This window comes from Ruditapes philippinarum, unplaced genomic scaffold (assembly GCF_026571515.1).
Source record: "Ruditapes philippinarum isolate M1 unplaced genomic scaffold, ASM2657151v2 ctg983_1_1_1_1, whole genome shotgun sequence".
Lineage (NCBI taxonomy): Eukaryota > Metazoa > Mollusca > Bivalvia > Venerida > Veneridae > Ruditapes > Ruditapes philippinarum.
Genome location: NW_026855502.1, coordinates 37,221 through 51,785, shown reverse-complemented (window position 1 = coordinate 51,785; position 14,565 = coordinate 37,221). Strand labels below are relative to the sequence as shown.

Below are 14,565 nucleotides of genomic sequence, written 5' to 3'. Positions count from 1 at the left end.
TCATGAAATAATCCGCGATATTCCTGCCTACGTGATAAATCCAAGATATTACTGCTGTTGTGAAATTATTCGGGATATTATTGCATTCATGAAACAATCCGAGACATTTCTTCTGTCGTGAAAAAATCCGAGATATTACTGCAGTCAGGACACAATCCGAGATTATACTGCCCTTATGACACAATCAGAGATAATACTGACATATTACTGAGATGTTACTGCAGTCATGATATAATCTGAGATATTACTGCAGTCAAGAAACAAACCAAGAAACAATACTAATACCGAGATAATACTGAGATGTTACCTCAGTCATGAAGTAATCTGAAATATTACTGCAGTCAAGAAACAATTAAAAATAATACTGCGTCAATTAAACTGCCGTCATGAAATTATCATAGATAAGGCAGCTGCCACGAAGCATCACGAGAAAATACTGCTGTCCTTAAACAATCCGAAATATTACTGCAGTCACGGACCAATCCGTGATGTTTGCAGTCATGAAACAATCCGAGATAATACTGCATTCATGAAACAATCCGATATTATACTGTTGTCATGACACAATCAGAGATAATACTGCGGTCATGAAACAATCTGAGATAATACTGCAGTCAAGAACGAATTCGAGATTTAACTGCCGTCATGAAACAATCCGAGATAATACTGCAGTCATGAAACAATCCAGGATATTACTGCAGCGATGAAAATATATGAGATGTTACTTCAGTCATTAAAATATCTAAGATATATCCGCCGTCATGAAATAATCCGAGATAATACTGCAGTCATGAAGCAATCCGAGATAATACTGCAGTCAAGAACCAATCCGAGATAAAACTGCGGTCGTCATGAAACAATCCGAGAATATTCTGCAGTCAAGAAACAATTCAGGATATTACTGCAGCCATGAAAAAAATCTGATAGAATACTATGGCCATGAAATAATCTGAGATATAACTGCAGTCAAGAAACAATCTGAGATAATACTGCACCATGAAACAATCAGATATTAAATTGCCGTCCTGAAATTATCCGAGATGATGCAGCTGCCAAGAATTATCCCGAGATAATACTGCATTCATGAAACAATCCGAGGTAAACTTCAGTCATGAAACAATCAGAGATAAGTCTGCTGTTATGAAACAATCTGAGATAATACTGCAGTCATAAAACAATCCGAGATAACAATGCAGTCAAGAACCCATCTGAGATAAGACTGTCGTCATGAAATAATCCGAGATGATACTGCAGTCTTGAAACAAACCAGGATATTACAGCAGCCGTGGAAAAATCTGAGATATTACAGGGGTCATGAAACAATCCCAGAAAATACTACAGTCATTAATGAATCCGAAATATAACTGCAGTCAAGAAACAATCCGAGATAATACTGTGTCATGAAAAATAAAAGATTAAAATGCCGTCATTAAATAATCCGAGATACTGCTGTCGTCATGAAACAATCAGAGATAATACCATCGTCAAGAAACAATCCAAGATAAAACTGCCAACATGAAACAGTCCTAGAGCATACTGCTGACATGAAACAATCCGAGATAATACTGAAGTCATGAAAAAATCAAAGATACTACTGCCGCCATACTAGAAACCGGAATATTACTGCAGTCAATGCATTATCAAACATATAACTGCAGTAAAGAAACAATCTGAGAAAAAAACAGCGGCTATAAAACATTCTGAGATAATACTGCGTCATGAAACAGTCCAAAATAATACAACGTCATAAAATAATCTGAGATAAAACTGCCGTCATGAAATTATCTGATATATATCTGCTATCATGTAACAATCTGTATATTAATGCCGTCATGATACAATCCAAGATAATACTGCCGTTAAGGACAATCAATCAGAGATAATATTGCACTCATGAAATGATCCGAGATTATACTGCAGTCATGAAATAATCTGAGATGTTACTGTCGTCATGACATAATCCGAGATATTACAAACGTCAGGAATCAATAAGGGATAATACTACCGTCATACAACAATCCGAAATAAAACTTCAGTCACGAAATGATCCAAGCTGTTACTGTCGTCATGACATTATCCGAGATAATAATGCACTCATGAAACAATCCGAGATTTGATTGCCGTCATAAAATAATCGCAGATAATACTGCCGTCATGAAATAATCCAAGATAATATTGCAGTCATGATATAATCCGAGATTATTTTTAGTTATGAAACAAACTGAGATAATACTGCATTCATAAAATAATTTTTGATAAGAATGCTGTCATGAAATTATCCGATATAATACTGCCGTTAGAAAATGATATTATATATCACTGTAGTTTTGAAACAATCCGAGCTTTTATTTCCTTCATGTGACAATCCCAGCTTTTACTGCGGTCATGAGACAATAGGACTTTCTACTGCCGTCACGAAACATTCGGGCTTTTATTTCCGTGATGAATTTAATCGAGCTTTTACTGCCGTCATGAAATAATTTAATGTTTTACTGCCACCATGGAACAATCCGAGCTTTTACTGCTGTCATGAAATAATCGTAGGTTTTACCACCACCATGGAACAATCCGAGCTTTTACTGCCGTCATAAAATAATCTAAGGTTTTACTGCCACCATGGAACAATCCGAGCTTTTACTGCCGTCATAAAATAATCTAAGGTTTTACTGCCACCATGGAACAATCCCAGCTTTTACTGCCGTCATGAAATAATCTAAGGTTTTACTGCCACCATGGAACAATCCGAGCTTTTACTGCCGTCATGGAATAATTCGAGATATTACTGCATACTTGAAACAATCCGAAATGTTTTGACAGTCATGATTTGGTTCCTTGTGCTATTGACGTTTAAGATCGCAATTTTTAACATTTTATTTTAATTTCTAAATTGATCGTCTTCATGCTTTAAAGCAACGGCCCAATTGACCAAATCTTTAAAATACCATATTTAACTAAAACTTGATTTTTTCCATACAATGTTTCACATGTTTACATTTTCCTTGGTATGGGCTTTTAAACCTCGTTATATCTCATTCATAAGAAGTGCATTGCTCTCTACATATCGTATTCTTTGGGTTTTATTCCTTGCATTTTGTCGAAAACTTAACCTGTATTACTAAATACACGTATAAACAAATTTGGCGTAATTTACATTCTGTCGTACTTATAACTGCAGACGTAAAAGGTGTCTTAAATCTATGTGTACAACAAATTTGCAGTAAGCACAGGACTGATTTAAGAAAATATGAATGCTAGAGGCATTTATAGTACAAGTGGTATCTTGAGTGTTTTAACCTTATACCGGTATGCTGAATTTTATTATCTAAATAATCTATGCCTTGTGACAAATATCAGGCTTTTCCTATCCTAAGTTTTATTTGATATATCATCTAATTATAATTTCAGTGGTCAAGATCATTTTTTTCAGTTTGGTATCCACCTTTATCGGATTCAGCATACCCTAAATAGGTAAAAATATATACCAAGATACCACTTGTACTACAAATGCCTCGAGCGCCAAATTCTCAAAATCAGTCTTGTCTAGTACTTTCCTATTGAAAATTATCAATGCCTTCCTTGACAGTAGCGTCTTGTTGTTTGTTTTGTTTTGGAAGGGCGAGTGGGTGGTCTTGAGACGGGAAGAAGGGTGAGAGTTGCTTTTGTTACTTTTTGGTAAATTGGCTCTTATTTCAGGTAAATCATATTGACCTTTTTCTTTCAGATTAGTCATATATCAAAAACGACTGCAATACAACAAAATGATTTTACAGCTTGGTGGAATGATATTGAACAGGTAAGCACATTTCGCTTTCAAAGTATTATTATCATCATCATCTTTGTAACCTTTCAATTTATTTTAAATGAAGAAAGAGTATTATATACGGTAGTGTATATCTTCTCTGATAACATTTCATTGGATTAAATTGATATTCAATAATATAATCCATTTATAAAAATGTTTTGCAATGCGTCGATTTCAAACAAGCCAGTTTCCCTTTGAGACATTTGAGAGTATTGAAATAAGTTACAGCACTGCTCGCTGAGGTTTCCAGACATGATGGGACTGGAGATAATTTTTCAGATTATTGTTCCATTTGATTTAGGTCTCTGTTGCTTCCAGAACAAATAATAACTTATGAAGTGGAGTTTCTTTAATTGAAAAATATTTTTTGTAACACTAAATTTTGGAAATATTCAAATCTGATTTTGAGTTATCTCTGCGAAAGATTGTGTCAAGTACTATCAGTATTTCATAATTTTCCGATTTCCAGTAATCACAGTGCGTTATAATTTACAAGTATCAGTAATTCTAGTCCTTCACAAATTTCAAGTACTAGCTATTTCCGTGAATCAGATATTTCAAGTATCAGTAATTCCACTCTGTCACAATTTTCAAGTTTCGGTAAATTTCAGTGCTTTATAGTGTTTTACAATTTTCAGGTTTCCAGTACAATTTGCAGGATTCAAGTACATGCATTTTAAAAAAATTCACGATTTTAGGTTTTCCAATATATCCAGTGCGTCACAGTTTTCAGGTTTTGTAATACTTTGATTTCTTCAATATTTCAAGGATTTAAGTACTTTCAATGCTGCCAAATTTCGAACTTTCTAGTAATTACAGTGCTTCCAAATTTTCAGGTTTTCTATTAATTTCAGTGGTTCAATATTTCAGGTTTTCGGTACTTCCAGTGCTTTTCGAGGTCTTCAATGTATCATGATTTTTCAGTTTCTAGTTGATTTACAAATATATTCAGTGCTTCACAATTTTTAGGTTTCAAGTACCCTGAGTGCGTCCATAGGCAGCTTAGATATTTTACAGGAAATAAAGTTTAGAAGATGCCCACAAAGTTATAGCCCTGACGCGTTATTGCCACGCGTTGGGCTCGTGGATTTTCCTTACTTTGTCTTGAATTTAATAGCAACCAGTGGATCACAATCGTCACTTTACAGTCATTGGTGCCTTGACTAGAAACCGTTGTATTCCATAGCAACTAGTGACTTCCATAGCAAACCTTTTTATTTCTTTAGCAGAAATTTACTTTCTAAAATAATTTGTGACTTCCTTAGGCACCATTGACTTTCCATAGCAATCAGTGGCTTTCATAGAAACCGTTGACTTTCCAGAGTAATCAGTGACTTCAAAAACAACCATTTACATTTTTTAGCAACAAGCTAATTCCATTAGCCGCCTTTTTTCTAAGCAAAACTTGTGTTTCTTAGCAACAAGTGTTTTTAGCTCACCTGTCACAAAGTGACATGGTGGGCTTTTGTGATCGCTTTTCGTCCGGCGTCCGTCCGTCTGTAAACTTTTATTTTAAACGACATCTCCTTATAAACCACTGAGCCAATTTCATCCAAACTTCACAGGAATGTTCCTTTGGTAATCAAAACTGTTCAAAGAATTTAATTTCAAGCAGAACTCTGGTTGCCATGGCAACCGAAAGAAAAAACTTAAAATCTCTTCTTTTAAAAAATTGGCCCCGCCCAGGGGGTCATTGGTTTTCCCTATATGCATAATTATAGTAAAAACTAAAAATATCTTCTTTTAAAAAACCCAAATAGCTAGAGCTTAGCTATTAAGCTTGAAACATCTTCTAGAGGATGTTTACGGAGTTTGTTCAAATAAAAGTCCTTCGGTCAAAATTGGCCCCGCCCCAGGGGGTCATTGTTTTTTTTTTTATGTATATAATCTTAAAAAATCGTCTTTTAAAAAACCCAAAGAGCAAACGCTTAGCTATTAAGTATGTAACATCATCAAGTCAGTATTTACGAAGTAACCTGGGGTCAAAATTGGCCATGCCCCGGGGGTCATTGATTTTCCTTATTTGTATATAGTAAAAACTTAAAAAAATCTTTTAAAAAACCAAATACCTAAGCTTAGCTATAAGCACGAAACATCTTCTAGTGGATGTCTACAAAGTTTGTTCAAATAAAAGCTCTTGGGTCAAAATTGGCCCGGGGATCATTGATTTTCCTTATATGTATATAGTAAAAACTTAAAAAATCTTCTGTTAAAAACCCAAAGAGCTAGAATTTAGATATTAAGCATGAATTATCTTCTAGTGAGTGTCTACCAAGTTTGTACAAATAAAAGCCCCTGGGTAAAAATTGGTCCCGCCCCAGGGCCTATAAACAGGTGAGCGATTTCAGGGCCATCATGGCCTTCTCGTTCTTCAATCATTGTTATTCCATTGCAACCAGTGATATTCAAGAACAAATGATTTTTTTATCAACCTGTCACTTCCAAAGACGCCATTAACTCCCAACGCATTCATTGTTTTCAATAGCTAAATCTTAACTTTCCATAAAAACTAATGACTTTTAATCAAGGAATCATCAATTGACTTCCATAGAAACCACGAACTTCCAAAGACTTAAATGGTTTTGTATAGCCACCAGTGAATTCTTAAATGACTGATATTTTTCTTAGCAATAACAACCTGTAAACTTGTTTGCATTTGCCGGTCTGATGCAGATATGACCTGTTTGATATCAGTATAAGATTTAGATTTAATATCTGACTTTCATTCATAGTAAACAGTGTTAATTATTACTTGCCATCGAGATCTTTTATAATATGGAGAGCGATGTTAGGGCCATGATGGCTCTCTTGTTTATTTTTTTATGTCTAATATTTCTATATACAGATAATTTGTCGGGTCATCATTTTCGATAAACGCTTATAAAGATCATCAAACACCGAAATTTAAATGCTAAAGTTGTTACTAAATTCCGGTTTTAGATACTTGTTCGTCTTAGTTCTCCAGCTGTGAATATTCAGCAAACAATTGCCACATTCAAAACTATCCCTCTTGATCTGGAAGAAGAGAGAAGGATACAGGAAGAAATTAAAAAGTGGAAGGACTATGAAGCCGATGTTGACCGACTGAAACAGGAAATGACAGACATGAAAGAAGATGTAACTGACGTGAAGAAAGACGTTGAAGATGTAAAAGAAAATGTAACTTACGTGAAGAAAGACGTTGAAGATGTAAAAGAAAATGTAACTGACGTGAAGAAAGACCTTGAAGACGTAAAAGCAAATGATTCTGCGGTGAAGAAAGACCTTGAAGAAGTAAAGGAAAAAGTAACTGATATGAAGAAAGACCTTGAAGACGTAAAAGAAAATGATACTGCGGTAAAGAGTGACCTTGAAGAAATAAATGAAAATGTAGCTGACGTGAAAAAAGAACTTGATGACATAAAAGAAAATGATACTGCAGTGAAGCGAGACCTTGAAGACATAAAGGAAATTGTAACTAATGTAAAGAAAGACCTTGATGACGTTGAAGAAAATGTAACTGAAGTGAAGAAAGACCTTAAAGACGTAAAACAAAATAATTCTGCAGTGAAGAGAGACCTTGAAGTCATAAAGGACAATGTAGCTGATGTGAAGAAAGACCTTGATGGCGTAAAAGAAAATGATACTGCAGTGAAGAAAGACCTTAAAGACATAAAGGAAAATGTAACTGAAGTGAAGAAAGACATTAAAGATGGAAAAGAAAATGATGCTGCAGTGAAGAGAGACGTTGACAACTTAAAGGAAAATGTAACTGAAGTGAAGAAAGACCTTGATGAGATCAAAAGACGGCAAGGGGCAGGTTTGTTATTTTTTATTCTTAAATGTTTAATCGTCTAATGAAATTGACGTTTTGAGATATCTTTTGAAAGGCGGAGAAAAGAATATACAGGATAAAAACCAAATGCAATGAAACTTTTATGAATTACAAGTTTTCTTGTCAAAAGCAATAATTATTAAACGACATTCTTTTAATAAATATTTTTCTAAGGTTCCTGTCAATTAAAATCCGTGATAACTATCAACTCGTTTATTGTTAAGAATGTTTTGACAAATCTCCGCTTGTCGGTGTGACATTTTAAGTAATCCCCCCACCCACACACACACACAATTGCCAGAAATATCACCAATCTTACAGTTTTAAAACCAAAATTGTCTATTTCGAAGACTTGGTAAATATTTGAAATGTCATAATTTTTTTAATCAATTCCTCCAACTTTGTTAATATAATTCTTATGATATCTCACCGTAAATATTTAAAATGAGTCAGTGATCAAAATTTCAAGAAAATCTGAAAATGTGCCCCAGAATCTATTAATGAAACCTTAAATTCATACCATTTGTGAGTAGTTTGTCAAAAGATACATTCTTATTTCATGCTTTCCAGTGTTTTAATGTAATATATCAGATGATTATTTTCTTGATAAACCACTAGTGAAATTTATAAAAATATAATTTCACTGTAGCCGGACATATCTGAATGCGGTGAAAAGAATAATATAACTAAATGGAATAACGGGCAAAAATAAATGCCGTCATACGTAAATTTTGCATCTTTAGGAAAAGAATGTCATCATACATCATGTTAAAAACGTAACAAAATTAGAGAAATTTAACAGAAATATATTTCAAACTGGATGATGTGACGTCATATGTGATGTAATGACGTCATAAAGGAGAACGCGCGACGCTACGAGGCAAAATCAGTAAAAAAGTACTTAAAATTACTCAAAAAGCATGAAATAAAAAGAAAACATATTTGTTTTTTCATATAAGAATAAAATATATTTCATTTTTGAACACCAGCTTTTAAGTTTTCACTCTTGCTACGCCACTCTTAAAAATATAAGATTTAGTGTTCACTCAGTGAAATATATTTCAATCTCACATGCAAACAAAGAAATGTCCTCTATACATCAATCAATCTCAAGGATTATACGAGTTATAAATAACTATTGGATAATTACAACAATACGGATCAGTTTCTTTAAGCCTTCTGTCTTAAACATGGTCATAAAATGTCTTTAAATGAACTGTCCACGTTTGACAGTAATAAACAATCATTTAACCCTTTCCAACTGAAAATCCTTATTCATTTATTATTAATGTAAAACTTTGTTATTTGATATTCATGTACATAAATGAAGGGTTTCACCCTTTAAAATTAATTTAAATAATGTTATTTTATTTACACACCCCGAATAACAAAAGTTGTAAGAGGTGTTTAATAGCTTGACGCTGACTGTGAGGCCGTCTGGATGTTTGGCAATCTGTGTGTGCTTCTTTTCTGAAACCGCTGACCAAATTTCAATGCAACTGTTCATGATTTCTTCTTGTGCATATTGAAAGGAATATGAATCGACCAATCAATGAAATGGACATTTTGAGTCCTTAGATTTGTTAAAATTTGTTCTACTTGGCTTTCATTTGTTACTTATGTTTGTATTGCATTCATACTTTGACATAACAATCCTTTTAATGATACACCAGGCACAAATACCTTGATGTGATATTGACCTTAATTTGACATTGACCTTAATGATAAAAACATTGTGTTGAATTTTCCTCAAATATGTCATAATTTTGTACTTAATGAGTGGATAGATTGATAGAGTTCTAAATACATTGAATTTGAAAAAAAATGTTATTGTCGTGTTAAGCAGTTCCGGTCTAACAATTATCTTAAAATGACCGTTACAGGTTCGGCCAAATCATTGAGTTTTGCTAAAATTTGCCTAAGTTTGTAGTCAATGTGTATTAATCTAAGTAAGGCGGCAAATAATTAAAATTTCAAATATTTCGCCAAATTTTTGTTTTCATGAGTAGATTTGATTTCCGCATGCAGTATTCCGCTTCCAAAACTCGAAAATAAAACGCGGAATGGTTTCTGAATTCCGTATGGTCGAATACTCTTTTCACAAAATATACACAATTATGAAATTCCGCATATAACTTCTGGAAATCTGGGCTAAGGCTGACTCTCAACGAAACATTTTATTGAATTCTGTAAAATTATATTATTAATATATTGCACATACGTAATTATTGATATTTAGACGCAATGACATGTAAAAACGTATCCAAATACCAACTGAGTTAGGTCTTAATGTCTTTTTATCTTTATGAATTTTGCTACCACTTTGTTATAAATTGACGCATAGATAAAATTTTATCCAGGGTCAAACTCTCTTATCGAGAAATTAAAATATGATATTAGCTCAAATTAAAGGCCTTATCAATGTCTTTGCATTGATGTTATAGTCAGGTTTGGTATCCGCTAATGGTCGGTCTTATTTTAGGAATAACAGGTGTTTGCGAGGGCATTTGTCACATTTAGTGATGATGATATTTACTTATTTCAACATATTATTGTATCTTTATTTCATTTTTATTTTATAGCAGTGACAAGTAATGAAACTGATTCACAAGTACAAACAGAGGAGAGAAAATATCAAAATCACAAGAAGGGTAAGTTAATTTTGCACAACCATCATATTAAGTAAAACAATGCTCTTGAGTAACAGTCTGTCGTCAGTACAGTTCACCTTTCTCGGAGTATTGGAATTATTTAATTACGGAAAATAGAACATCATTCCCGCCTCCTTGCACCGTATGTAATATGTAATGATTGTAAGTTTTTGGTTACAATTAATGAGTTTGTTATTAATTGCCAGAAATAAAATAAATTGAAATGCCTCCATAAAATAATATCGAAAATAGATTGTCTAAACGTAGGTAAAGTAAATACCGTTGTCAGTTCATCAAAAAAGCTAACATCAAAAAGTCTGGAAAACAGAGCCCTTTTCCATGTCAGATTTTAAAATTCTATGGCAGGGGACAAACCTCTTAACAGGTAATAGGTACACTTTGCCGCGTCAATGTCCGAAACCATGTGATGAAACTGAGATGTAACACTTATTTAACGAAACAAAGGCCCTTATTATGGCAAGGCAAATAAAGTGCGGAGCTTTTTGTGTTTACTATTTTTTTTGTCCGTGGGCCCGGTTTTTAACAATCAATCCTTTCGATTTACAGCTAAAAATAAATTTGGATTCGAGAACTCCTTTCGATTTCTATTATGTAAAGTCATATTCCCCTTAGGTGATTCGCAGCATGTAATATAATTGAATGAGAAACGGAAAGCAGTATTGCTGTACATAAATCGAAAGCTACAAGTAACTAGAAGACCTTAACATTGTGAATGTCCGAACATCAATTTATTGTTTTGTGAACAGCGAATTAGACAAAAAGTGACAGTAAACATTTATAATAGCTACAATACTTTGAAATTTGAAAAGAAGTTTTTAGGATGGTATATCTGGCTAACATTTCTTTACTCATTTCGTTGTATTAACAGTCCAGGTGATTGTCACAGCTCAGTTATTCTTATAGGCTGAAACTCCATAAAGGGTTAAACTATCAGCAAGTGAAACAAAACTTTTGTAACATTTGAACGTGGCTGTGATATTACATATGATCAGCCAGAGAAGGTCGCGTAAAATCAGCTTTCCGAGTGAACTATTTTTAGCCTTTCGTCATCTCAAAACAATATCAGATTTTATGAATGAAATTCCTCACTGCTTTTTCAAATGTGGAGCTTATATAAAAGGGATTTTCTCAGTTTATTTTTTCTGCTACTAATAGGTTTAAAGAAAAGTTAATCAAATGTAAGTGTATCAATATTGTATAGCATAAATAATACAAATATATATTTACTTTTTGCAAGTTTATGCTGCACTAATTTGCACTGTTTTTGATTCAAATTGAAATTAACCTTTTGAATGACTTTTTTTGCGACAAATGACAAACAGACGAATTCAATCAAAAGGTCAGTTTTTAAATTTTAAATAAAGAAACAAGTTCACCCGGTTAAATTGGGGTTTTTTAAATGGGGGAAATTTAAAGAAAAAAAAAAAAAATAAAATTTTTAAACAAAGCATATATATGTTTGGGGGCCCTATAGCTTTTTTTCAACAATTTTTTTCTTTTGTTTTTTTGGTTACTATTTATTTTTTTATAAACCTGTATATTTAAAAAAACCCCCATTTTTTTTCAAAAAAGTTTAAATTTGTTTTTTGTATTTATTTTTTGTTTTGGGCAAAACCCCGCTTTTTGAACCACTTGTGACCATTTTGAACATTAGAGTTTAAAGGGTCGCGCCCCAAGCCCACTTTCGCACATAAACAAAAAAAAACCCTTAGGGTATACCAGCTTTTTTTTTGTTGGGGTTTTTAAAGGGAGTTTTTTTGAATTTTAAAGGGGTTTAAAAATTTTGGTTTTTAAAGAATTTCTATTTTGTTTTTTAAATGCAACATTTTAAACCATGAAATAAAATTTTAAATATCTGACCAGTTGGTATTTAAAAATTTTAAATCATTTTCTTTTTTTTGGGAACTTTAATTTACATGAAATGTACAAAATTTTCTTAACTTTGTGGGAAAACTCATACACATGTATGAAACTAAAAACTTTTTTTAAACTTTTTGTAAAAACTCATGCATTATAATTAGATAAAAAACTTCTGGAATGATCTTTATTATTAAAAGTTGCTAGATTTGTTACTGTGTAAATGGAAGATTTAACCCTAGAAACTTCTTGTTTAATATATATAGAAGACATTTTTCTTTCGAAATTACCTTTTAAGTCATCAAGTGATCAAATTAAAAGTATATTACCTTTTAAGTCAAAATTTGGATTTAAATATTCCTTGGATATAAAGTGAATTATTGGAGTTGGTTTTTTAAAAAAAATTTTTTGTGGGAATTTATTCTAAAGTGTTTTTTGGGGTTTTAATTTGGGTTTTAAAATTTGGGGCTTTTTAAAAAAGGATCTTTTCCAGGATCGATAAACTTTTTAAATTTTTCCCATTTTTATTTGGACTTCAGGAAATTTTGTACAAAAATTTGTTTTTTTTTTAAATTTTCCTTTTTTTAAATTTTTTTGGTTAAATTTGTTATTTTTACAATTTGTTGCGGGGGGTTTTTTCTCTTTAAACGCCTGGCTCGAAACAAAAAGGGGTCGTCCGGGAAAAATTTTTTTGGTTAAAATTTTTGGGAAAATTATTCCCCTTTATTTTACATTTTTTTTTTTTAAGGGTATTTACTAATCTGAGTTATACCCATTTTTTGTTCTTTTTAAGTGTGGCTTTTCAATTTTGATTTTTTTTAACACCCATATTTAATTTTAAAACCAGCAGCAAGCAGTCATGTCTTTTGGGTTTTAAAAAAAAGGTTTGTGGGCTAAACCCTTTCCCCGGGAGGTTTTGTTTTTGGTAAAAAAACTGATTTCCCTTAAATCTTGAAAAAAATTTTAATTTTTAAAAGAAATTAAATCTTAAAATGCTAAAAAAAAATTTAAAAATCTTCTGATTCATTATTTTTGTGGATAAAAGATATTTTTGGACAAGTTTGGCATTTTCCCTCACATTGTTAAAAAACACTCTAAAATTTCTGAAAAAAAATAAAAGAGCTTAAAACTTAAAATTTAAATTTAGACAGTTAGAAAAAAAAAGGGAAGAAAGACTTTTAAAAAGAAAAAAAAAGGGGGAAGAAAAAAAAGGGAAAGACGGGTTTGAAAAAGAAAGGAAGAGAAAAAAATTAAAGAAAAAAAAAGGAGAAGAGAAAAAATTAAAGAAAAAAAAGGAGAAGAGGGAAATTTCGTTAAAAAATGAGAGAATTAGAAATCAAAGAGACCCAAAATCATTTTTGAAAAATAGAATAAATTAAAAATTTTTAATTGGAAAAAAAAAATTTTTGGGGCTTTTTCCCAAACCTTTTCCAAAAAAAAAAATTTGATAAGTATTTTTCCTTTTTAAAAAAGGTTCCCTAAAAATTTAAAAAAACCCCAAGAGAGAAACTGGACTTTAAATTTTTTACAGAGCGCCCTTAAAATTGGAAAAAGCTCGTAAAATCTATAAAAACAATTTAAACCAAATTGAACAAACCCTCAAATTTTATGATAATGAAAAAGGGAATTTAAAATTTCTTAAAGGTTATAAATTTTAAGTCCCCAAGAGGATACAGGCAAAAAAAAAATTTAAGAAAAAAATTTTGGGTCAAACCAAATTTTGGGCCAAGGGGAAAAAGAACAATTTTTTTAAATCGGGGGGGTGTTTTGTCTAAAAAAAAAAAAAAAATCATAAAAAAGCTCAGACGCTAAATTTTTGGTTTTTGAAAAATTTTAAAACGTTGAAATTCACCTGAGTTAAACTTTTTAAAGTTTAAAAAAAACAGGTAAAAACCTTTGGGAAGAAGTTTGGCCCCGCCCAAACTGATTTTATTTTTAAAACCCACAAAGTCTCATTTCTAAGAAAAGGGGGAAGTCCACCCCCTCACATTTTAATTCCAAGTTCATTCTGGAAAATTTTATCTGGCCCCAATCTAGTCATTTAAAAAATACCCCCAAAACCCAAAAAGTCATCTGATACACAAAAAGGGGCATGTCCCTTTCTCGCCCTCCCCATGAAATTTAAATTGCAAGAAACGGGAACATTTTAAATTTCTGATTGCTTTCCCAAAAAAGGAGGAAAACCAACAACGGATAAAGGCCAAACCCACGGGTCTTCCCACTTCAAGGTCTGAACCTCAGTCTTTTTATTGATAACAATCCCAATTTTGAGGAAGCCCAAGTCTGATTCTATAATGGAGTTTTTATAAACCCCTTCCCCTTTGGAAAGGTTCCGTTTTCACTTATGGGTGTTTACCGCCCACCTACTCCTTTTAAGAAAAAACACAGGAGCTTCTTTTAATTTACAAAATTTTTCTCAA

At 32.2% G+C, this 14,565-nt stretch overlaps 1 protein-coding gene across 1 annotated transcript in view; it reads left to right on the top strand.

The window, feature by feature from the left end:
- LOC132743563 (structural maintenance of chromosomes protein 2-like) overlaps positions 1-10,302 on the top strand; it is a 96,259-nt gene extending 85,957 nt beyond the window's left edge. The window contains exons 2-4 of the mRNA XM_060732092.1: positions 3,722-3,793; positions 6,743-7,601; positions 10,199-10,302. Coding sequence (XP_060588075.1) covers positions 3,722-3,793; positions 6,743-7,601; positions 10,199-10,302 — 1,035 coding nt within the window. The remainder of the gene's footprint in view (positions 1-3,721; positions 3,794-6,742; positions 7,602-10,198) is intronic.
- The last annotated feature ends 4,263 nt before the right edge of the window (positions 10,303-14,565 follow it).